We start from the raw sequence: 25,011 nt of genomic DNA on the forward strand, positions 1-25,011 counted from the left end.
AAAGATGAGAAATCCTGGTTCTGTATAAGGAAGGCATCTTAAAGAGTAAGCACAGATTGAGGAATGAGAAGGAATTTCTCCCTTCTCTCCATGACTTCAGTCTGTAGGTAGGAACTGCTTCATGTTTAAGCTCATAAAAGGATGGGATCATACAAAAGTCATGCTCAGCTAGTTGATAAACTTTTTGCGAAACATGAGTCTCTTTAATTATTGTAAAAATCATTTACTGTCAGGCAGTGGTGGCACGCCTTTAGTCCCCCCATGGGAGGCAGAGGCAGTAGATCTCTGAGTTCAAGGCCAGCCTGGTCTACAAATCAAGTTCCAGGACAGGCAGGGCTACACAGAAAAACCCTGTCTCAACAAAACAAAACAAAACAAAACAAAACAAAACAAAACAAAACAAAAGCACCACCACAACTATAATAATTGTTGCTCTGAGGCCAGTCCATGAGAATTTGAGGCATGTTCCTGGCTTTGGAATACCTCTTTTGCATTAGAGTTGTGTTGTGTTGGGAGGGAATTGCTTAAGACAAATTTGGAATTAATATTTGAGTGTTTTCTGTTAGCTGAAGTCCATATTTTCAGTAGCATGGAATTCCCATGACTCACTGAGCTCCATTTAACCTGAAGTGTTGCGGTCCTTTGAAACTCGTTGATACTCTCCTGGGGCACAGTGTACTTGCCATTGAACTCCAAGTTCTCAACCTTGGCTTATGAACGGAAATCTAGTCTGTTTCATAATCTGCAATCTGGGATTTAAGTATTGTTTTCAGAATAGGACAGAAGGATGAGACCTAAGCCAGAGAAAGGAACAGGCTTCTAGATTGTCTTTGCCACATGCTGTTTGAGGTTTGGAGCTTGTCAGATCAGAATTGGAATCTTGGTATTATCACTTTCTTAATTTGTAATATACAAGAGTATCTCTGTCCTTTCTTATTTTTAGTATTTACTTTGAAAACGGGTATTCATAGTTCCTACTATGAATTCAGTAGCTGGGAAGATTGGATGTGCTATGTTGTGTAGACATCCACCACCGACTGAACAAGAGTTGACTCGGTCTCAGCCATGCTTCTCTCTGTTCTCTCCACTGCTGACATGGAGCTTGGCCATGCTCACGGCCTCTACAGCTTCTCCCTTAGCCTTACTCTCACTTGGCTGTTGGAGGCTGCACAGAGCTGAGTAAAAATGTCCTTTCTGTGTTAGGTTGGATCAAGTGGAAGTTAAGTAGCATATTGGTTCCCTGGTACTGCATGCAACCTTGAAGTGCCAATTTTCTAACAATTTTTAATATTTGACACTTTGGATTTAGGTGATCACCAACTGGTCGTCTGTTTCTTATGCAGATGTAGGCCCTGTTAGTTTTGGACAGTACAGATTTATTCTATTGATACCACGCTGTCTGTGAATTACTGCTTTGTACAGAACAGTTTAGTGACAATCCCTTTCATGTTATGGAGTTATTAACACAAAATCTGGTAGAGCCTGGCTTGAGTCCTTATGTGAGAATGTGAATGTTCCTCTGGTAGGAAAACTCTTAGAGTTTTGTACTTGCTTCTCTGGGTGTTTTGTGTTATGAAATTTTATTTTTATTAGTGTCATTTTAAAAATAATGCTGACTTGGTATAGACAACTTTGGGCTTTACTTCTGAGCACTTGTGCTTTTCCTTTTCCTGAAGAATGTGCTATTTTTTAGTTGGTAACTCCAGATTTATGGCAATAAATAATAGGGTAAGGGATGTAAATAGAATGGATTTTTGTTTGTTTGTTTTGTTTTCTAGACAAGGTTTCTCTGTGTAGCCCTGGCTGTCCTGGAACTCGCTTGCTCTGTAGACGAGGCTGGCTTTGAATTCATAGAGGTCCACCTGCCTCTGCCTCCTGAGTGCTGGGCCTAAAGGTGTGCACTGCTACTGCGTGGTGGAATTTCTTTTTTAAAAAAGGTTAATTATGTGCATCTTAACTGTCAAGACATAACTAAGCTAAAAGTTTCATAAAAGCTCTATCTTAATCACATTTAATTTTTAAAACTTTTCTGCTAAACAAGTACAAAGCCATCTTATGTACATAGTCATCTTAGCATTCTGATGATGGGTAAGCTGGCAGAGTCTTTAGAACTGTTCAGGGCATGCCTCTTTAACATTGTCTAAAAAAATTATAAAGTGAAACCAGAGAACAGTTATGACTGAGGAAAAATCATTCTTGGAAAGAAATTGACACCTTGACATCAGAGGCATTAATACAGTTTTTCATGCCTTTGTGGTCTGGAGTAACAAATAGAACTTTTTGCCTTAGAAACTGATGTGTGATAATGAATTTATATGAATTCTTTATAATGAATTATAAAGAAGACTTATAGTGGAAAGAATTGGTGGTATATTTCACCTAGAGTAAGGAAGACAGCATGATCCTCATGAATAATGGGGCTTTTTTTTTTTTCTAGAATGGTGTTAGATCTTTGCATATGACAGTGGTAGATGATAAAGGGTGACCTTATATGGTTTAGGCCCAGTGATGCTTTGAGAGAACTAGGTAGAACTGGTTTCAAGTCTTAATTTTTCCACTTTAACTATGTGAAACTTGTAGTCTTATTTGGTGTATTTACTCATATTGTCTGTCCTACAGTAAACAATAAACATGCTCTTATGTGCTTTAAAAAATAAAAGTAATGCTTGATAGCTTAGAGGTTTTGACATTGTTTGAAGTCTAACACATTCTTGTTTTCAAATAAAGTTCCAGAGAGGCAGCAGTACTTTTTTCCCTAGGGACAACTCTTGTAAGAACATTGGAAGTTTCTTGCACAGGTCTGTTCTGGAGTTCCTATCAAATAATACATGGTCAACTTGGAACAAATTAAATAACTATAGATTGTTAAGATACAATCTCCTTGTGTGTCCAGTATTATTATGTTTCTGGGCTCATATTTTATGGACAGGCCCACTTGAATAACTAGTTGATCCTGCCATTATAATAGAAATACTTACAAATAAAACTCTTTACCAACAGCATGGTAAATGAAACCCTAGAAAAAACATGTTAACATCATACGACTCCTGGAATGCTGTAATTCAGCCAGCAGGCTATTAGTGGATAAAGGTCATGGTGGACAGGAGTTTGAGAAAGGGAATAGAAAGGATATGAGGTACATTTGGAGGGGAAAACAAATCAGGCAAAATGGGACAGCACATTTTTTTAAATGATTTTAACTATCTTGAATTGCTAAAAAGTAGTGAAGTCGTATGTTTAAATTTCTGAAAGATAGTGCTTTTCTCTGTCTCTCTCTGTCTCTGTCTATCTCTGTCTCTCCATCTCTCTGTCTCTCCATCTCTCTGTCTCTGTCTCTCTCTTTCTGTGTGTGTGTGTGTGTTCTGTATGCTTTTGTCTATGTTAGGTACTGGTACTGCAGTGAGTTCTTTTTTGAAAGGTAAACAAAGAAACGGAGTTTATCTTGAAGCATATTTTAGATATGGATCCCTAAAATAATATGAGAAATTGTCCCATAGTACCAGCCTTTATTTGTTACACTGTAGAAGAATGAAAACTATTGTATTTTCTCCTTTAAATAAGACATCCTCTACACTGTCAGAAAAAAAAACACATTATAAGTGGAGTTCAAAAAAAGTGATAGAAAAAGATTTATAATGGAAGGAATTGATGGTATATTTCACCTAGAGTAAGGAAGACAATGTGTAATAAGGGATTTTGTGGTTTTACAGCTCAGTGCATGTGTTTGAAAGCTGTTCTCTCAGCAACGTGGGTGGCAGGTTATGCTACCATATAATGTATTGTAGTTGGCTCTCCACACTTGTCAGGGTTAGTGTTCAACCATTCGGAAAATTTTCCCATTGTTCCATCATGTGAACCAAGGCTAGTGCTGAATTCCCAATAACTTACAGAAAAAGTTTAATTAGAAAGGTTGGAAATTTCATTACTTTTGATTGATTTAATACAGTAGTAGATGGTCTAGTGTTTTATCTATTATTACACATTTTTAAGCAAAAGGATATATCAAAATAAAAATTTCATCTTATTTTTTTAATAGAATTTACAGAAATTTGTGCATAGAATTCTGCCCTTTTTTTGTGTTAGCACTCTATTTCCATCTTAAGAGTTTTGCTTTAGATGGACCATAGCTCTTGGCAGCTAGTGCATTTTTAACAAATAATACTGTTTCTAGTAAGAGTTGCAGAGGAAAAAAAAACTTTGTGTGAGGTCCTTGTAAACTGAACCTTTGGAGCATGGCTTCACCCTCTGCCCCCAATGCTTCTTCCTTATTTGTGTAATGGTTATAGGTTACATTGTTTGAACAGAATTAAAACATTTCATATTGTTATTTTTGTGCTTAATTTTTGTCTTTACCTGTTATGTTAAAGATATAAAGAGAAATAAGCCATTACGGTACTGAACTTCCATTGTGCCAATACCTCTACATCATAAGCCAGCAAAACTGGAGAGCTGCCTGTTGTGACGTCTGGAGGATGTGTGTGCAGGCATCAGTATCTGCTCTTCACACAGTTGTTACAGATGTATGTTATATTACTGTCACTGACACATTATATAGTGTAGGATAAGTGATACACACACACACACATATATATACACATACATACATACTATAAAATAATGCACAATTTTAAATGAAATTAGAAAGGATTAAGGATGAAAACTGATGAACTTTTGTTGAGGATGCATGGAGAAAAGTGATTGAATGTTAACTTTCATTTCACTCTTAAAGTCTATCCATTATAAAGTGAAATTTCTTTTAACTAGATACATAATAATAATATCTTAAATTTCCTATATTTTGCTTAAAATTCAGATTCTTAAATATGTTCATTTCCTGGAAATATTTCAGCTGACTGTAAAGCAATTCTATGACCCTTTACTGCAGTTCCTCATGTTAATGGTGACCCCAACCATAAAATTATTCTATTACATCATAGTTGTAATTTTGCTATGGTTATGAATCATAATATAAATATCTGATATACAGTATATCTGATTTGCAACCCCCAAAGAGGTCAAGACCCACATACGGACCCAAAGAGGAATTTTCATACTGAGAGTTTTCATCCTTGGGCTTATCCACTGCATCTGTTTCCATACCTATGTTATTTCTGAGAGTTGTGTCACGTTCAGGCAGCAGATTTGCCAGATATAATCCCACAGATGGACAGTCAGACCTTCTACTCGGACTCAGAGCATTTGTGACGTGATAGGGAATTCAGTTTTGAAGTATATGGGTTGTAGTTGCCTGTAAGGGGTATCATTTTTTTTTTTCTTAGAAACTTTCCACTGTAGAAGTTAATAAAAGGGTAAACCTGAGTTAACATTTCACTTTTCTTCTTATAAAGATCATTTTAGGCTCACTTGTCTTTGTTTCTTGATCAATTAAAATGTACTTTTACATTTCATCATAGCTGTGTGTACCTTTTAATTATTAATTCAGATTACCAGAACAAGATTACTATATTTCAAGGACAGGCTATTAAACTTTAGTTGGTAGATCTGGTAGGCGATGATGATGCTTTTTAGTCTCCCATGTGTTACACTCAGTTTATTACTTACTAGTTGTCATAATCTTTTCTTTATTTCAGTCCAGAGGATGGAAAAGATCACCGTCTAAGCAAAATGTATCTCACATATGGCTTCTGGGGAGAAATAAAAGCACCATGCCCTTAGCATGTTGGTTTTCTAAGGGCCTCAAGGGTCTGAATTTCGTGATTGCCACAAAGCCTAATTGCTCACAGGGTAACCTGGCACACTGCCATCTCCCCACTGGGTTGTTTGTTGGTGCTTGTGAATAGAACAAAAAACGCCCTTGCTTTTTCAGCATAGATGGTAGTGGTTGCAGTTTTACGAAACAAGTTAACATTTTTCTCAAAATGATGGCAGTTCGCAAGCAGATGAAGTCAAGTGATATCTAAGCGGTAGGAAGTAGACTTAGTCCAGTGATTTTAAAATGAATATAAAGCAGCGTCTGTTGCACCTCCTGTCAGTATACTCACTTTGTATATTGTCACTTTATTCTCAACCACATTACCTAAACTTGGTGCAACACTTGAAAGTAAGCTATAGTTGGATGTTTTATGCTTTGATAATTTTATAAAAGACATTGGTTACATGAATTATAGGGCCAACTGAAATCAGAAATGTTATGAGCAGACTGTGCTGGTGGGGAGGGGGATGGGCTACTTCAGTTGTCATTGAGGCTACTCAGAGATGTTTCCATTCAGATATTTGAACTGTGTAATTTGTTCTTATTGCCCTGACCTGTCTCTATGCACAGAAGGTCTCACCTGGTGAGACTTACATGACTGAGTTACCTCCTTCCCCAACTCTTCTTCAAAGTTCTATCTTTTTTCACAGCCTGGATGGGATTATGGGCTTTTTAAAATTTTGTTTAAGATATATTTATTTATTTTATGTGTAGGATTGCTTTGTTTTCATGCATACCAGAAGAGGAAATCAGATTCTATTACAGATGCTGAGACTTAAACTCAGGACCTCTAGAAGAGCAGCCAGTGCTCTTAACTGCTGAGCCATCTCTCCAGCCCCAGATAATGGTCTTTTGAGTTCATTTTTATTCATCTTCTGAATATGTTGACTTATTCTTATCTCAGAAAGACATGGATGAATGTTATCTTTCTTTTGTGATGTTCAAAAGTTTAGAAGTAAAAGTACTTTCAAATTTTGACTTCTTGGACGGAGATGGCCCAGTAGATAAACTGTCTGTCTCAAAAGCATGAGGACCTAAGTTTAGATCCCCAGCATCCTGTAAAAGTTGGGTATTTCTGAAACCCTGATGCTGGATGGCAGGGGGAATTGGAGCTCACTGGTGAGCCAACTGGTCTAGCTTAGTTGGCATTACATTTAGTAAGAGACTTGTCTAAAAAATAAGGAAGGGCATTAATACCTGCCATTCTTGCAGAAGATCTTGTTTCAGTCTGTGTACACATGTGGTGGCTTACAACCATTTGCAATTTCAAGGGAATCAGTGCTCTCTTCAGGCGTCTTTGGGCACCAGATACCCATGTGGTACACATACATAAAGGCAAAACAGCCATTCACACATAAAAATAAATTAAAAAGAATATGTTGAGGGCAGTGGAGGGAGACACCTGACATCTGTCTCTGGCATCCACATGTATACATATACACACACACATGCATACAACACGGTGGGGGGAGGGAGAGAGGGAGAGAGAGAGAGGGAGGGAGGGAGGGAGGGAGGGAGGGAGGGAGGGAGGGAGGGAGAGAGAGAGAAAGAGAGAGAGAAAATAAGTAAATCAATAAATTCTGGCTTCTAACCCTTACCGCATAGATGACCTTGAGACTAATTGTACAACTGATGTGAACTACAAAATTTTTATCTGTAAGTCAGAGGTATGGTAAGATGACGGAATCAAGTGTCTGACATACTGGCAGCTCTGAATGGCTTTAAAAGCATCATGTAGACACTAGACTGGGAATTAGATCAGTGTATGTCCCAGCCACCATCAGGGATCCTTGCTCCTACAGTAGATGGAACAAATACAGAGACCTGGATAATGTGCAGAGTGAGAGGCCTTGGAACCCTCCGTCCTGAGTGAGATGTCTAAATCAAATCCCTCCCCACAGGGTTCAGGGAACTCTGCTAAAGTGGAACCAGAAAGACTCTAAGAACCAGTGGGGACGAAAGGCACCAAGGAATCAAGGCCTTCTAGCTACAGCAAATGGACATGCATGGGACCTCAGACTATGGCAGCATGCACAGGACCTTCACTGGTCTAAGCCAGATAGGGTCCCGGTGCTGAAAGTAGAAATGGACACAAGCCCCACCTCCCAAGCTATCTCCAATTGACAATTACTTGCAAAAGAAAGAATAGTTTTCTACAGGGGCATCTTACTGGTATACAAACCACATTTAAGAACAAGCTCTATGCCCAGTAGTAAGAGGGCCAAGACAAAATGAATTCAGTGGGATTTTGGGAGGTTTTTTTTGTTTGTTTGTCTCATAATGCTTTGTTTAGGTTCTTTTCTCTTTTTCTTTTCTTTTTTTGTAATCTTACAAGTCTTTTGCTTATATATTATAGTTTCTGATTTTGTGTTTTTATGAGACTTTTTTGTATGTGAATTTGTGTCTTTGTATATGTGTTTATTGTGCTTTTTCTTTGACTCTTTTTTCTATTTGTTTTTTCTGTTCTGGTTTGTTTTGCTGTAGATGCCTGTTTTTAGTGAGAAAGAACAAGAGAAGATGTGGATTTGGAGAGATGGGGAGGATCTAGGAGGTGTTGGGAGGAGAAATCATATTCAGAGGATATTGTGTGCGAAAATTTTATTTTTAATTAAAAAAAGAAAAGCCTCCTATAATAAGCTTTATCATATAAATTCATGAAACTAAAAGTATTTTAGCAACATGTAATTGTTGTACATAAATACGTTTCTTTGAGTTGATACGGATCCAAAAGGCCTGGCTTGGCATGGTCTGCTGCTGTTAAATTCCTGTTTACCCCATCACTGGAAAACTAGTCTCTTGATGCCATGGGCCTTTTTGCGTATAAAGTGAAGATTAAAACGTGTAAAATGGCTCAGCAATTAAGAGCACTGGCTGCTCTTCAGAGGACCTGAATTTGATTCCCAGCACCTACATCACAGTTCACAACCATCTGGAGTTACAGTTGCAGGAGATCCAATACCCTCTTCTGGCATGCATGTGACACACAATCATCTAAGCAGATAAAATACCCATACACTTAAATAAAGTAAAATTAATTAAAATAAACACTGTACCTTATGGAGCTGCTGCAAGGTTGAATTGTCAGTCCATATCCATTTTAAAGGAATGCCTGGTAGAGTAAGTACCCCAAAGGAGAAAATCATAAATTGAGAAAACTTAATGTGTCAGCCTTGCTTGGCTGTCTCTCTTACTTACCCCTACGTCATTCCCATTGTCTTTCTCCTCAGTCTCTTTCAGATGTCCACATTTCCATAATGTATGTTTGTATTATAATATCACATCAATAATCCTCAATCAGAATTTAGCTCTGCACTGTGACTTTTTTTTTTTTTAATCATATAGATCTCTTAATTTTCCTGGTGTAGTTTTTTTGTAATATTTACTGAAGTCATGAACATTTTATTATTGTGGACACATATATATTATTTATATATGTTCAATGCTTAAATTTCATTTTGAGGCATTATCTTGTTTTCCTTGAAATTAATAGCAGTCTCCTCTTCCTGCCCTAATTTTTAAAATGTTACTTGTGAACGTATTTGTAGCTTCTCTGACAGCTCAATAAAGTATCCCTTGAAATAGCCATGCTTAGTATCTTAAATCTCTTTTTCCTGTGTTCATCCCCTCCTGAACCATCAGCTCAGTTGCTATTTCAGTGTGTCTGTAAAAGGGAGTACATAACAAGGGATTTGTCACAGGGTTCTTACGCCCCACTCACATAGGAGATGGTCCCTTGTGAGGTGGTTGTATCGAAAGATCCCATGGAAGTACACATGGCACAAGTTTAAAGTGAAGATTATTTAGGGCACTAGAGAGCTAGGAGTCCCCGCAAATCTAGGACCAGGAGCTACACTTTCTGGAAGTGATCCCGACTCTGCCAGCTCTCACAGCCAACCCTATGACTTGAGTATCCTACTGAAGCAGCGATACTCTTCCTCTCAGATGTTATGGATTCACACATGCCCCTGGCCTAGGATTTGGTGAAGCTGCAGGAAAAAGGTGATTCATTGAAGGGTTGGGTGCTACCCAGGTGAACTAGACGGTCAGGTGCCTATGCAGATCTCCTGACGTACCCACTGCACTTGAGTATAAAAAAGTCTCACTTCTCCTGTCTTCCCCCATTGGAGGTGCTTGGATCAAACCACAGGGGTCTCAGCATGTTCCACTACCATGCTGTACTCCTGGCCACTTGCAGCAGGTACTTGTCTGCTTCCTTGTGTGAAATGAAGTCCTCTTTGCGGCCCTGGCTGGTCTAGAACTCCTAAGCCTGCTGAGTAGTCCTCACACCCCAGCTTGCTTAGTATATGGGAGCATGGGATGAAGTACTGAGCCTGACTTACTCCCTACTTCTCCCTTGAAAATGTCTCTGGTATACCACTTAATGAAAAAAATGTGGGGAGGGAAATCCTGAAAATGAACTGTGGATTACCCTACATTAACACATGGCCACTACAGGTGACTATGAGGATGCTTCTCTTCAATCTGACCACAAGTCTGACCTGTGTCTGATGAGTAACTGATCGATAGGCCCAGCACTGCTGTCTAGAGTCAATTGCCACATTTCTTCTGAGGCTATACCTCTCATATTTGACCCCTAGCCAAAGACTGAGCATAACAGGGGTGCTAAAGGAGGCTCATCTCTTGCCCGATTTTACTATAATTACTGTAGCCTACTAATTCAGACAGCCTGACAATCCTGCTTTCTTCTGGGGTCAGACCAACATCAGCCTCTGGCAGTTCTTTCTGCCTCCCCAGGCTCCTGCCTCATTTTCTCTCACAGACCCTTCTCCTACTTTTCTTGACTTTAAATCCAGATTCTGTGTCAGCTTTTCAGATGTGCATAGCTATCTTACCTATTTTGCCTCCAGTGTCACCTGAGGAATTTTTGTCACCTCTTCTTTTTGCAGATCCTTACTTTTGGATCCCAGGTCTTCATCTTTCTTGTTTTGCTTCCCTTTTGGGTGGAATTCATCCTCCACATGGGAGGTAAATTATTGAAAGCTTGTGTGACTGAAAACTTTATTTTAATCTCACCCTTGAGGGATGATTTGGCCGAGTATGGAATTCTAGTTTGGAAATGATCCCTCATTACTTTAAACACGTTCTCCATCACCTCTTAGTTTCCCATGTAAATGCTGAGGAATACAACGCCACTTTTGATGTCTGACACTCTGCATGTGACCTGTTTTCTCTACAAGCTTTTACCATGTCTTCATCCCTGATGCTGTGAGCTCTCATAGGCTTGGCCTTGTCATCATGTTAGATCCCCATCAGTGTGGGGACATCTGTGTTACAGTCCTGTGACATTCTCGTGTGCTTTGATAGTTTACTTTTTTGTTTTCTCTGTTCTTTCTCAAGGAATCACACTGGTATGTTTAACTACGATACTTTGTGCATTGATTCCCATTTTCTTTATTTTCCAAGAAATTGCTTTAACTTCTATTTCTTCAAGTACTTTTAGTTTGTGTGTGTGTGTTTTTCAGTTTCTAAGGTCTCTCTGTTCTTTGATTTAAGAGAATAGCAGTCTGTTCTTGTTTCATGGGTAAGTTGTGTTATTGGAGAAATTTCTTGCATTCCCTTCAGTGCTTCTCATGGGAATTCTCCTTCTTCTTCTTCTTTTTTTTGAAACCTGAACATGTTTTATGACATTGAAATTCTCAAGATGAACTAGATACTGCAACAGCTGCCCTCTTGGGTTAAGGTGTTGTTCCTTCTTGAAATCATGTCTGAATCTGTGATAGAAAATTGTTAGGTACCTTGTCCACCCAGTCCCTGTAGTGTTTCATCTCTTAGCCTTGGCACTCCGGTTCTAATTTGTCTTGCATTTGGCAGGATAGCCACATTTGCCGCAGGTTGACTTCCAAAGGTGGTGGGCCTTAGAGGCACAGCGGCAGCACAGTGTGTGTGTCTTATTGAAACGATTTCCAAAGGATGATTTTCCTTTTGTCATCTTACTTGTACCAAGGCCAAAGAGCGGGATTTTACTTTTTGTTTTATTTGTTTTCTGTTTTATTTATTAGTTCCCATTCTGGGAGGTCCCTGGCTGTTTTAACATATTTAAGAGTTCAGTTTATTACTTTGTGCTTATGATAGAGGTTGTCACTCAGTTTGGACAGGTCCTGCAGGCCTTAGCTCAGGCCCCCGTTATGAGACGTAGAGTGTGTCTCAGGCCTCGTCATGCTTCTGCTTTGCTTTTGTCTGTTCTCTTTTTCTCCCATGCTACTTTTATTATTGATATACTTGAAAGTCAAATATTTGGGTTGTTTTATTTTCCCCCACTAGAATACTAACTGCTATCATTTGTCTTTTAATCAATATAGTTCAGCCAATTAGAATAGTGCCCAGCATAAAGTGATAAGTATCTGTTGAGGATATTAACCTGACAATACTTGTAGGCCTTTTCTTATGGATTGCCCATTTTGCCCTACAGTGAGTCTTTATCTGACCTGGGTACGTGGCAGGCTAGGTGGAGCATGTATGGCAGTTACAAGGTGATCTATCTAGAAGTCAGTATTCTTGTGGCTGAGCAAGACAAAGGGAGTTAAGGGACTTAGCTAAGGGAGCTAAGGCATGTAGACTTTTGGCCAGTTTTACTGTTTGATTGTTGGTTTATTTTTATTCCAACAATTATTATTCATTATGTTATTCATTCCTTCAGAACTGTCTTCACTTCTAGTTCAGAAATACTGAAGTTCAGTTACCTTGCTTCCTGTTCGTCTTAGCCCTCTTGTGTCTTTGTTCTAACCCATCTCTCTTCATGCTGTGCAATGAGCACAGTGCATGGTACTGAGCTAGAAATTAGTTGTCTGACTGAGCTCTCTCGCAGTTTGTATCTGCTTGTCTGTCCCTTGCTTTTATGGATTTCTGTGTTTTCCCCAATGACTCAGTTGTTGCTTCAGTTGACTGTGGGACGAAGAGGAAAGGATGTATATCTGCTAAATTCTGTTTTCAAAGTCCTTCCAGATCATAGTCAGTGCTGTTTGTATAAAGACTAGTTGTTAGATGTATTTCCTGAGCATAAAGAACACAAAGCACTGTAACTCAGTGATTGCTTTTTCTTACTAGGTTTTCAAATTGTTCCACATCCTGCTGTATGCTAGGCACACAAGTTGTTGACTGAGTGAATGGGTTTTCAAGTAGATGGGATCCTTGTCTCCTGGAAAGCTGTCTCCTTGTCTGCTTGTCTACACTAGAGCACAGCGATTGCAGAGTTAGAGAGTGGAAGCACTCTGAGTGTTTGCCTACTTACTTACTTACTGTTCTATAGTGACAAACAGACTTACAGCAAGGTGTAGACCCAATAAGAATGTGAAGCTTAGCATTCGTAGCACAGGGCATGAGCATTGGAGGGTGTCTGTAATAAACATGGTTTCATTGACCTTAGAACTAGTTTTCTGAAGATGTGTTAAACCAGCATCCTGGTAGTTGCTACCTAATAACCCTAAAAGGAAAATTAGTTTTAGCAGACAAAGGTTTCATGTGACAGATGAAAAATCCCTGGAGTCATTTTTATTTTTAAAAACATAAAAGTAGTTTACAAAAGGTGTCTGAATCCCTCGTTATGTTTTAAAGTTTTAACTTAATTTTATTTTATTTAACTGTATGGGGTTTTACCTATGTCTATGCTTGTGCACCACTTGCATGCAGTGCTTGTGTATGCAAGAAGATCCCCAAGAATTGGAGTTAGGGGTGTTTGTGAGCCTCCATATGTGTGCTGGGAATTGAACCCCAACCCCCTCGAAGAGTAGCCAGTGCTGTTAACCACGGACCCATCTTTTTAGCCCAAAGCTTGACCCATTTTCAGTGATGTATAGTTAGTGTCTCTTGATCTTTGCAGGTTTCAGAATCTGCCTCTAGCTTAGTGTAAAATACTTTGACCAGTGTTGTAGATGGTGTGGTTAAATTTCTGAAGCAAAACACTGTTAAGGTTTTGTGTGAGAAGGTATTATGTTGAGAAACTTATGAAAGCATTTTCAGATTGATACTTTTACCAAGGGACTAGCTGCAAGCAGCACAGTTAGTGGCTGTAGCAAGAGCAGGTAAGATGGACAGTTTGAGGTGTGGATATTACTGGTTACCTGGCAGCAGTCCTCAGTCTGTCTTCCTTTCTAGACAGTATTTTCACAACATGGCCAATGGGAAACTTGATAGCTTCTGACCGCCTATTGGACCTCACTGGACATGTCTGTTACGTGGTACTCAGGGGACGTGACTATGCAGAAAGAAAAGTCCTGGCCATTTTAAGATTAAAAAGGTTTCTTTCTTTCTTTCTTTCTTTCTTTCTTTCTTTCTTTCTTTCTTTCTTTCTTTTTTTTTTTTTTTTGCTGTTTTTAATACGGATGCAAAAAAAGTCTACATATCAAAGTGAAAAGCTTACTGAGTTTTCACAGAAAACATTCTTTATAATAATAACCAGTTAGAGAAAATTCCTAAGAAATTCCTTTACATGCTTTCTAAAATCTGAAGCCTAGAGTAGTTTCTGTCATCATGTCTCGTTTGCTTATAGAGAAGGAATATGTTCTGTATAGTTTTGGGTATAAGTTCTCTGCTTTATCGTATTCATGATAGTCCTCAATATAGATGAGTATGGATAGTTCCTCTTTGCTGCTACATTGTATTCCATATTGTGAATATACTACTGTTTATCTATTTGACCATTAGTATCTATTCAAACAATCACATACTGTGTTTCTATGAGCATTTTAATATATTGAACGTAGCCTTGAAATTAGAGATCTGCCTGCCTCTGCCTCCCAAGTTCTGGATTAAAAGCATGTACTACCATACTCAGCAAATATCTAGCTATTTTGAATAGGAGTTTTATCTGTGTGTTCTCTGGACAGATATATATCAGCTCACCTTGAGGTTTACTTTTCTTCTTGTCAGTTTCATCCATGTATAGTGAGTTTTAATTATTTTTCTTCCATCATTGTTCCCCCTTCTCTTCTGCTGAAAATTCTTCTCAACACATCCATGTTACTTTCATATCTGCCTTGATTTTTTAAAAAATAATTTGCCTCTTTCATTGATTACGGTTGCTTTTATGAGCATGTGTAAGAGGTTATTTTAGAGTAAGGATAGTTCATTAGTGCTGCACAACTAAGGAACAATGCGTTCCTCCACCACTGACTGTTCTTCCTGGAAGGGCGGGGTCTGATGGTTTCCTCTCCCACTCATGGAATGTGTACAGGCTCAGTCTCACGTTGGTGACTGTAGCTTCTATGAGTTCATGAGTACAATAGGGTCTTGGCCATGGGACTGCACAGCATACTCTAGCTTTTAACGTCCTTTCTGTCTCTTCTGAGATGTCCTTTGAACCATAGAGGGGATGAAATAGACATCCCATTTATGGGTCAGCATGTCATTGTCGCTTATTTTTGGCTTTCTGATCAGTTGTGAGTCTCTGAATTAACTGTTGCCCATTGTAGTAAGAAACTTCTCTGACCAGGGCCCCCAAACAGCGCTGGCCTATGAGTATGAACATTACTATTAAGACAGCTTGATAACGTATTCATTTAGCAAACACAGCAGTAACAGGTTTTCTATTAGGCCTAGGATTTTCCTGTTGATGGACTCTTGACAAGTTGACACTAACAGGCACAAGTTGCCTCTTGTAGGCTAAATGTATTAAAAAAGCAATTGGTTATCCCTGGAGGTTTATTTCTTTGTTAAAGTTGTGGTTGTTGGTGTTGTGTACACATATGGTATGTGTGTATTTGCATGTGCAAAAGTGCCAGATGTTGATGCCAGATGTCTTCTTTGATTGGGCTCCAATTTTTTTTTTTTTTTTGACAGAGTTTCACTGAACCTGGAGTTTATTGTTTTGACTAGGCTGGCTCATCACTGAGCTCCATCTTAGGCCCTTAGCACTGGGGTTATACTCTGTCTGCTTGTTGTGGGTGTGGAGAATCTCCACTGTACTGTGGAATTGGTTACTTGTTTTGGGACAGAGCTATAGGGACGGTAACACTTTCAGGATACACAGGCAAGTCCTGGAGAGAAAAGGGAGAGTGGAAAAGGGCACCCAAAAGAGGCGAGACGTGAGAAGAGGGGATTTTCCTTTTTCTCTTTTAGGTTACATCCAGTATTTTGAAAGAAAAAGAAGTCTGACCCAGGAAGGATCCCATGAACTTGAAAGTAATGAAATTTGTAGTGTCTTTGTAACTTACAAACTTCTTACCAAGAAAGTAGGACAGTCCATATAGGAATGATTTTGAGCTATGAAAGTGTCAGTTTCTTTTAAAAGTTTTATTTGGGACAGAATAAAGACAGAACAGCAAACCAAACAATGGAAACAGTGGCTTGAATTTCAGTGACTTTTGGTTCAGGATTATAATAGAATCTCCAGCAATTTCTAAAATGACCTAAATATACTTCTATCATTTTATCATGTATTCATGCAAAGTGAAAGTTTCAGCATTCATGACTATAAAATCAAAATATCAATCAACTAAACAATATTGACAACGTTATAATCTTATACTCTCAAATAATTCCATCTTTAACAAATTATAAAATTCTATGTATACCAAAAATTATTTTAAAATCAATTTTTTATGATTTAGTATTAATAAATGCTTTATCCGTTTTATGTTCAGGGTCACATAAAGGTTCATAAGTTTAAGAAGCCATGGGTTAGTGGGCCAAGTAGAGTGGTTAGTATTGTTATTATCTCAGTGAGCAGAATTTTAAATATAATTTTAGAAATCATTCATTATAAACTTATTCATAGAATGAAAACATAATTGAATTTTTTTTTTCTTGTCAGCAACTTGAATTGGTGGAACCAAGTGGCTGGATTCACGTTCCTTTGACTGACAATCATAAGAAGCCAACTCGCACATTCATGATACAGATTGCTGTCCTAGCCAATCACCAGAATGGAAGAGATACCCACATGAGACAAATTAAAATATATACACCAGTAGAAGAGAGCTCCATTGGGAAATTCCCTAGATGCACAACCATCGATTTCATGATGTATCGTTCAATACGGTGACTTTAAAATGGACAGAAGTGAACAGACATTTGTTTTATCCTAATATGGTGACTTTAAAATGGACGGAAGTGAACAGACATTTGTTTTATCCTGTCATTGCATAGTATATCAAGTATCTTTGGTGAAAAAGCATGTTACTTTGCAATTTTACATACATTTAAAAATAATTTAGATAAATAACTTTTAGGTCATGTTTGTTTTTTATGTAATAAAGCTCATATATTTTATGTTGCTAAAAATGAATTTGAAGCCAATCTTTACATTTTTTACATTAAAAGAAAACTAGTTAAACTGCAATTTTCAAGATGTATATAATATTTTTTTTTACCAGTTACATTGTGGTTATTTCATATAATGGTTGTTGGATATTGGGAACAAAACTCCTTTTCTAGTGTGTATGTAATTTTCGATAGCGTTGATGAAATGGAAACTTAAAGGTCTTTGGAAAAATTAGTTGTGTTGGATGGTGTTTTCCTGGGGCAGACACAAGTGAAAGACTGAGGAAGACACGTGAGGGAATATTTGGCTGAAACAGACACAGGTATGTTCTGCTAAAGCAAGCATGTGAAAGGACTTGTGATGAAGGATTCTTCTTCGCTGATGACATGCATGTATTGGTCCGCCTTACACTGCATAGTTGAGCTGTATTTGTTGGAACTCCAAATCCAAAAATCTTCTGGTGGTGTGCTACAGCTTCTTGCTGCTTCTGCGGGCTGATTGGCAGAGATCTGTCAGCTGGGACAGACTCAACTTGCTGAAGCAAAGCCCCTGTTGAGGCAAAGACCCGTGGAGGACACCTGATGTTTGGAGGGAGTATAAATAGGACTCAACAGACAGTGACGGAGGCTCAACTAGGCTTGCTTATAGAGCTAGCTGTGCAAAGCTTGAGAGGCACAGGCGAGAACTTTTCCTGGTGTCCCTGTTGGCCGTGGTCCCTCCTGCTGGCTTGTGCTAGGGCTGAGGCCTGGCTGTCTCTGCTAGGTAGTGCCACCGCTGCTGATTCGTGTTTGCTATCCTGACTCGACTCCTGTGAACTGAACTGCTTTCCTGACAACGCAGAGGGAGTTGTTCCAGAGAACCATATCTTAAAGAGGTCTGCTTCCCCGGTAACCTTTCCTTTCCATTACCTCTGGTGGGTGGAAGGCTAGAAGGAAGGTTAAAGTCTTTTAGAATCCTCATTTTTAAAAAGGTTTGAAAAAAATTAAAGTTACACAATGATTAATATTTTTAGAGGAAATTAAATGTTTTTAATGTGAGTTTGTTTGTTTTTTATATAGTATCGAAATAAACTGGCACTAGATGTCTGTTATGATTCAGTCTGTTTCTGTCTTTTGGCCCATTCCTGTAATCTAGCCTTCTGGAGGCAGAGACATGAGGATTTTGAGTTGCCGTCTATACAGGAGAACCCTGTCTTAAAGAAACTGGGAGCTTTTTAGAAGGAGAGAATCCAGTCTAATTTGGAGAATATAATTGTTTCAACCTTTTCTCTTCTGTGAAATATTTGTAAACCTAGGATTTGTCTATATTTTTACAAAATCGTGTTAGAAATTGCCATTATAATTTGAAGTTTATCTCAGTCCATATAATACTTAGAAGAATTTCAGTTTGTGTCTGACATTGTAACATCTTCCAAAGATATTTCCTATGAGAATTTAAAAACAAGAAATAGCTTTTTTTTTTTCTATAGAACTTGGCTTTCCAATGAGTGTTGACTAGTTCTTGACATTGTACCGTGTGTCTGATTGGGGTGGAGTCATTAGCTCCAAGAGTCCCCCAAGACTCACTTTTGTCTTACAAAGGTTGTTCTTGCACTGTTGGTGTATGAAAGGCTAAAACAAAAATGTCTGCAGAATAACAGTGTGCTTGCTTTGCTTTATTCTGGAAGCAAGTACTGTCTGCTTGATTACTACTGAAAATATAGCTTCACTTCCTCAGTCATCGAAAACTCTTTTATTCTTTGAGTTCTAAGAAGAGTTTGTTTCTTTGTTTAATTCTCTTGGAAGTAAAAAGCATGTTAGAGATCTAGTGTAGGGTAGGTAAAATCCTATAGTCAGATTCAGTAGAGATGGGCACAGGATGCTGGGAAGAGTGTAGGAGCTTGAAGCACGGAGCGCGGAGGAGAAGAGCACCAAGGAAATAAGGATGGAGGCAAGCAGCAGGCAAGGTGTTAGCAGTTACAGCAAGAAAGGCACCTTTAAGAAGTACAAAAGGCTGTTAGGAATAATGCCACTGCTTACTAATTGCTTTATAAAAGTCTGCTTAGAAGGACTAAGTCTGCACATTATCCCACTAGTAGTTTGATAAGACATTCCTAAGTTGAGAGGAACTGAAAAGAATGTCAAGAAGGCCTGTGATTATTTATATAGCCCAGGTTGACCCCAAATTTGTCACGTAGCTGAGGATGCCCTTGAACTGGTCCTTCTGCCCCTATCTCCCAAATGCTGAGATCACAGACATGTGATACTTTGTCCCACTTTGTGTGGTACTGGGGATGCAGACCAGGGATTCATGCACGCTAGGCAAACATCCTGCCAGTCCCATTTACCTGGTTGTCATAACTATCAGGCTGACCATCTTAACACGCATTGGAAATACAGGCTGAGGACTACAGAAATAATGTATTCCTTTAACATAATGATAGTTTGAAATACAGATATAGCTTTATATTGCTATAGCTTAATTATTAAAGCAGTGTCCTGCTCTCAGCTTTGTTCAGAGAAGCATCTCTTTGCAGTGACCAGTGCAGAGGTCCATAACTGGTCATTGTTCTCAGAACAACGGACTGTTGAGTGTGCTGCTCCAAATGGGATGTTGTCTCTGTCTCCACTCCAAGGTTTAGACAACGTCAGGGGAGATGAGCACTCACAGCACCAGTGGCTGCTTTCCCAAACTGGGCCATCTGTACTCCATCATAGGGCCCTGTCCTTCCCAGAGGAGCTTAGACAAATCAAGGTTGCAAAGGACTGTTCCAGAAAGTGCCCCTCACATACGCTCATGCAGGAACCACTAGTCATGTGCATTGAATCACTGTAAATGACACAGAAGCAAGGGGACTTGAGGAAAGAAGCATTTGGTGGGATGGGGAATGAGAGGGACGCTGATCAAAGGGGTGACAGGTGGGGAGCAAAGGGAGAGAGTAAAATTGTGAATGAATACATTTAAAACTCTTGCCCTTTTTTAAGGAGTATGTGTATGAGGCAGTGGGCCATGTCAGGAAACTTAGTAAGCTTGAGTGGGTTCAGAAACTCCAGCATCTCATAGCGAAGGATGGTAAGGTGTTTGACCTACTCCTGACCAGGTTCCTGGCCTGGAAGACAGGACCACAACTCCCCACATAACGAATGTGACCACAGGCCACATAACACAGAACATAAAGTTCTCCATGTTAATGAGGTGTCTAGATGGGCCTGGAGGATTTAGTCAGTGAGCCTCCCTTCCTGATGTTCCTTCCTGTGAAAGGTATTTAATGTCTGGTCCACCCCGAGGAAATTGTATGCACCCATTTTCCACAAGGTACAGTGAATAAACAGTATGGACAAGCAAGGACTATCTCAACAAGAACACCCATGGAGGAAGTCTTCAGAGCCTGCCTGAGTTTGCTGCAGAAGGCCCCTCTGTGCTCCCTGACCACTCACCGGCTGAGCTAAGCTGGAATTCCCTATACTCCTGGCCCCAGCCTCATCGCAGGCCCACAGGCCCCCTTGTTCCTGACCCCATGTAGTTTCCAGCGGTGATTGAACACCTAGGAATTAGGGAACCCCAGCCTCAGCCTCAGCCTCAGCCTGTGTCTTTTCTCACCCTGGCTGGGGTCCCCATATTAGGCTGTGTTCCCCCACCCCCTGAGCAGTGTATCAGAGCTTCCCACAAGCCCAGCACCTGATGGCAGAGTAGGGTAAAATGCAGTCTAGCATCCCTCATTTGTCTGCCCAGCGGAGTTCCCACACCCCAGCAGTGAGGTGGAACACGGGTTAAACACAGATCTTGTGTATGGCAAGTATGCTCTCGACCTCTGAGTTATAGCCTCCAGTCTACACTTTTAAAAATACATGTTTATAATCCTAATACTTGGGAGCGGAGATGAGAATTAGGAGCTTCAGGCCATCTTGTTTAAAAACCACAGCAAAAACTAAACATTTTCAGTGGTAGAACATTTGCCTGGCATGTACAGAGTTATGTGCATAAAAGTGCACATTGTACGTTATGTATTTAACAAAAAATTATTTTTAAATATTTTATTTATTAATTTATATGTGTATACTGTCGCTGTCTTCAGACACACCAGGAGAGAGCATTGGATTCTATTACAGATAGCTGTGAGCCACCATGTAGGTGCTGGGAATTGAACTCAGGACCTCTGGAAGAGCAGTCAGTGCTCTAAACTACTGAGCCATCTCTCCAGCCCTTAACAAAAATTTATATCTAGAATAGGTATTTTTTAAAAAATCCTTAAAACTCAACAGAAAGAAACAAATGTGATTAAAAACAAGCAAAAGATTTCATTGGTATTTACCAAGTGAAGCTGTGAGCAGCCATTCTGTACCCATGTACTAATATTCTTCCCAAAGGAAGAAAGTGTGTGTCTTGAAGATTCATGCGGGCATGCTCTTCAAAGCTTTTTAAAAACAGGTTCTGTATCATTTATGATGTTTAGGACCAGAAATAATTTGAAAACTTAGAGTAGGGCATAATTTTGATATTATGTGGTATTTGATAAATTTGATAAGTGATAATTTACATGAGACATTTTAAGAAATAGGAACCCAGATTTTCCAACATAACATTTGTTTTGTATACACCTCACACAGTAATTTTATGCAATATTTGTAGTGTGCTTAAAACATGAGTCAGATGTGGAATGCTCAAAAAGTTTCAGATTGTTCCAGATTTTAGATGTTGAGATTAAGGATGCCCAATCTGTACTTCAAAGTCTCAAAAATCTGGATCAGTAGGAGGCTGTTTAGAGAAATTGCAGTTCATCTATTTCATGAAATAACTATTTGGCAGTAAAAATGAGCAGGCCATATGCAACATTATGTGTAAGACTTTCCAAAATAATTACATGAAGAGAGAAGTTCAGGGGAGTGTGTATTTAAGAGCCTACCTTTTAAAATAATAAAGTTTCAGAAAATACAGCTAAGATGATAGAAAGTACAGCAGTGACTCTATAGCATAGGGAACAGGCAGAAGAAGGGTGGACTGCTTTGGTGTGTGGTGGAAATTCACAAGGGCTTCCCATGTGTACACATAGCCCCCCTCCCCCATCAAGTTACCTGGTTTACATGTGTGCGGTTTATTATATGTGAATTACATGTTACTAAGGCTGTGAGGAAACAGCTCATTCCACTTCAGGAATCACTTAAAAGATAGAGTAATATCTCTTATTGTATAGGGTCTAAAAGTAGAAAAACCATTGAACAGTTAGAACAAAGACAGAAAAGTTACTGATTTGTTTACAATTTCAATTTATGGTTATAGGGTTAAATTTTCATACATAATTTTCACATGTAATCTAGAGTATATGACACTTGGAAAATGAGCTTAAGGAAATGTCATAAGAAATGTGGAACTTTACATTTTACTTACTGAAGAACACAGCTCTGAAAGGAAGTTGATGTGAGTGTTCTTTGTATGCCTAGATTTGACATAAGGAAACCAGAATGAAGCTGTGGGCTGCACCGAGCTCTTAGTCTCTTGCAGTCTACAAGGACAACATCAGTTTCTAATCAGCCAAATTGAAATCCAGAAAATGGTATGATCTCCGATTCATGAGAAAGACTGTGGAAAGTTTACTCTTTACCCTGGAAGATGCGGTGCGGTCAAGGGAGATACTGCGGAGGAGGCAGAATTTGGGAAAAAATGTTCTTTTCGATAACGGCTATCACAAATAAATAGAGTCAAATTTGTTCTTAAATTTTGACTATCATATGAGTAATTAATTGGAAATGTGGTTTGTGTATTCTGAACTAAGAGACTTTGATACATTTATTCTTGTTTTAAAACATTCAGCAATTAAAACACAGATTGTTAAAAGTAATTTTAGACCCCATGCCTCCTGGTCTCTTAGCCATATGGGTACTATTTTAAGTACAAAATCAAATAGGTGTATTTACACACTTATATCATATTTAATAACATCTGTCTAGTGTTTTTGAAAATTGTAACCATTTTAAACTTAAGTAGAACAATTAGTTTATTATTTCAGAGTTTTAATTTTAATTCTAAATTTACCCCTTATCTTTTAAAAATAGAAATCTCAATATATTATACTTAAGTATTAGGGGATGTAATTTATATGGTTTAGTTGTATATGGACATTTTTGCCTTAAATCTTTTAGGTCAATATTATCTTCCTTTATCCACATTCCTGACTTCTGTTGTGACTCGGGGAGATGGTACTGGGAACATTTCCTGCAGTTCAAGATCCCTGAGCTTGGTCTACCATTTTGTTGGTTTAGTTTTTATTCGTTCATTTGTTCCCACTGTGATGGCTATTCCTTATTGTCAATTTGATTACATCTGGAATGAACTACAATCCAGAATTGGAGGGCATACCCATAATACAGATCTTGAGGTTAGAAGGCACAGGCTTCTGACCCACATCTTGACATGGAGATCTTGAGGCATAATGGCCATGAAAAGCTTTGTATGAGGGATAGTTATATCATGTTAGGTCTATTTATGACCTGGTTATTGTTTCATTTGGACACAAGATATGATTTGTGTCAAGTTGACAAGGGGTGAATTGTGATGGCTGTTCCTGGTTGTCAACTTGACTACATCTGGAATGAACTACCATACAGAAATGGAGAGCACACCTGTGATCCGGATTTTGAGGCTAGAAGACACAGGTGTGCCCTTCATTTCTGGACTGAAACAACTAGCCTTGTGGGACTGAGCAACCACTAGATTCTTGGACTTCCTATTCACAGCTGCCCATTGTTGGGCTAGTTGGACTGCAGCCTGCAAGTCATTATAATAGATTTCCTTAATATATAGAGACATCACATAAGTTCTGTGACTCCAGAGAACCCTCATATGCTCACAAAGCCTTGAGGGAGGCAGATAGTGAGAATGAGGGTGAGGGTCTCAAAGATGAGCTCAATGGACTCCATTCACTGGAAGACTCCAAAGTCTCATTCACCAGAAGGCTGTATTATAAAACATAAAGATACTATTCTCTCACAACTTTAGCACTGAAAAGTTAGACTTCTCTTCATGCTGTTAAGCAGTCTACTTTCCAAAGTTCCTTTACTTTATTCCATGGCTACCTCATTGTTACTGTGTGTCTTCTCCACTGAGAGAACCAATTCACTGTTTTCCAAGTTCACAGACTTGTGAAATTTTCTGAGGAAATTTTTATTTACGGAAAGGCTATTTATCATGATTCTTATTCAAGCTGCAGCCTTTACCGTCTTAGTCAAAGTTACTGTGATTATAGCTTAGCTTTCCAGTGAGGTGGTTCACAGTCACCATAAGACCGTCTACTGTGCATTCACTTTGCCAATATGGAGAGCAAATTGCTGTTCTCTCCCTGTGGTCTCAGAACTAACTCTGCAGACTAGTTTTTTTGTTTTATTTATTTATTTATTTATTTAGTTTGTTTGTTTGTTTGTTTTTTACCCCGGCACTCATCTGTAGTGGGAGATCCAGATTCCTAAAGGATCAGTTCCTGTTGTTTCACAGCATCATCAAAATACCGATCACTTACCAAGGAGAGAAGGGTCCAGAAGGCTGAAGTAGAGTTCAGCCTCTGTTTCTCAGCTGTTAACAGAAGAATCATGTTAGTTTTGCTAAACAGGTGACATACCATACAGGTATTAATAAGCACACGGGTGTTTACCAGTCTCTGAAACAGAAAGAGATTGTACTCTTCATTCACAATGTAAGGTTATGGGGTACTCCTGCAGTCCCAGCACTTCAGAAGCAGAGACAAATCTTTGCAAGTTTGAAGCTAGTCTGGTCAACACAGTCAAGTTCTAGACCATCCAGGATTGCACAGTCAGGACCTGTCTCAAAAAAGCCAAACAAAACCAAAATCATCATCAACAACAAAAAACCCCTAAAAGCAAAAGAAAAAACCCAAACCACCACCACCACCACCACCACCACCACCATCACCACCACCACCACCACCACCGCCGCCACCACCATCACCACCACCACCACCACCACCACCACCACCATCACCACCACCACCATCACCACCACCACCACCACCACCACCACCACCACCATCACCACCACCACCGCCGCCACCACCATCACCACCACCACCACCACCACCACCACCACCATCACC

General features: G+C 39.1%; 1 protein-coding gene across 5 annotated transcripts in view; it reads left to right on the plus strand.

Annotated features, from left to right (window-relative positions):
• Anapc10 (anaphase promoting complex subunit 10) overlaps positions 1 to 16,955 on the plus strand; it is a 49,676-nt gene extending 32,721 nt beyond the window's left edge. For 4 of the 5 annotated variants that reach the window (XM_028753396.1, XM_028753398.1, XM_028753395.1 and 1 more), the window contains exon 5: positions 16,482 to 16,955. In XM_028753396.1, coding sequence (XP_028609229.1) covers positions 16,482 to 16,712 — 231 coding nt within the window. In that variant the 3' untranslated portion in view covers positions 16,713 to 16,955. Of the gene's footprint in view, positions 1 to 15,787; positions 15,851 to 16,481 lie in introns of all 5 variants that reach the window. The other variant, XM_028753399.1, reaches the window with a different exon arrangement.
• Positions 16,956 to 25,011: the final 8,056 nt, after the last annotated feature.

The sequence above is a fragment of the Grammomys surdaster genome, unplaced genomic scaffold (genome assembly GCF_004785775.1).
Source record: "Grammomys surdaster isolate TR1022 unplaced genomic scaffold, NIH_TR_1.0 125947, whole genome shotgun sequence".
Taxonomy (NCBI): Eukaryota; Metazoa; Chordata; class Mammalia; order Rodentia; family Muridae; genus Grammomys; species Grammomys surdaster.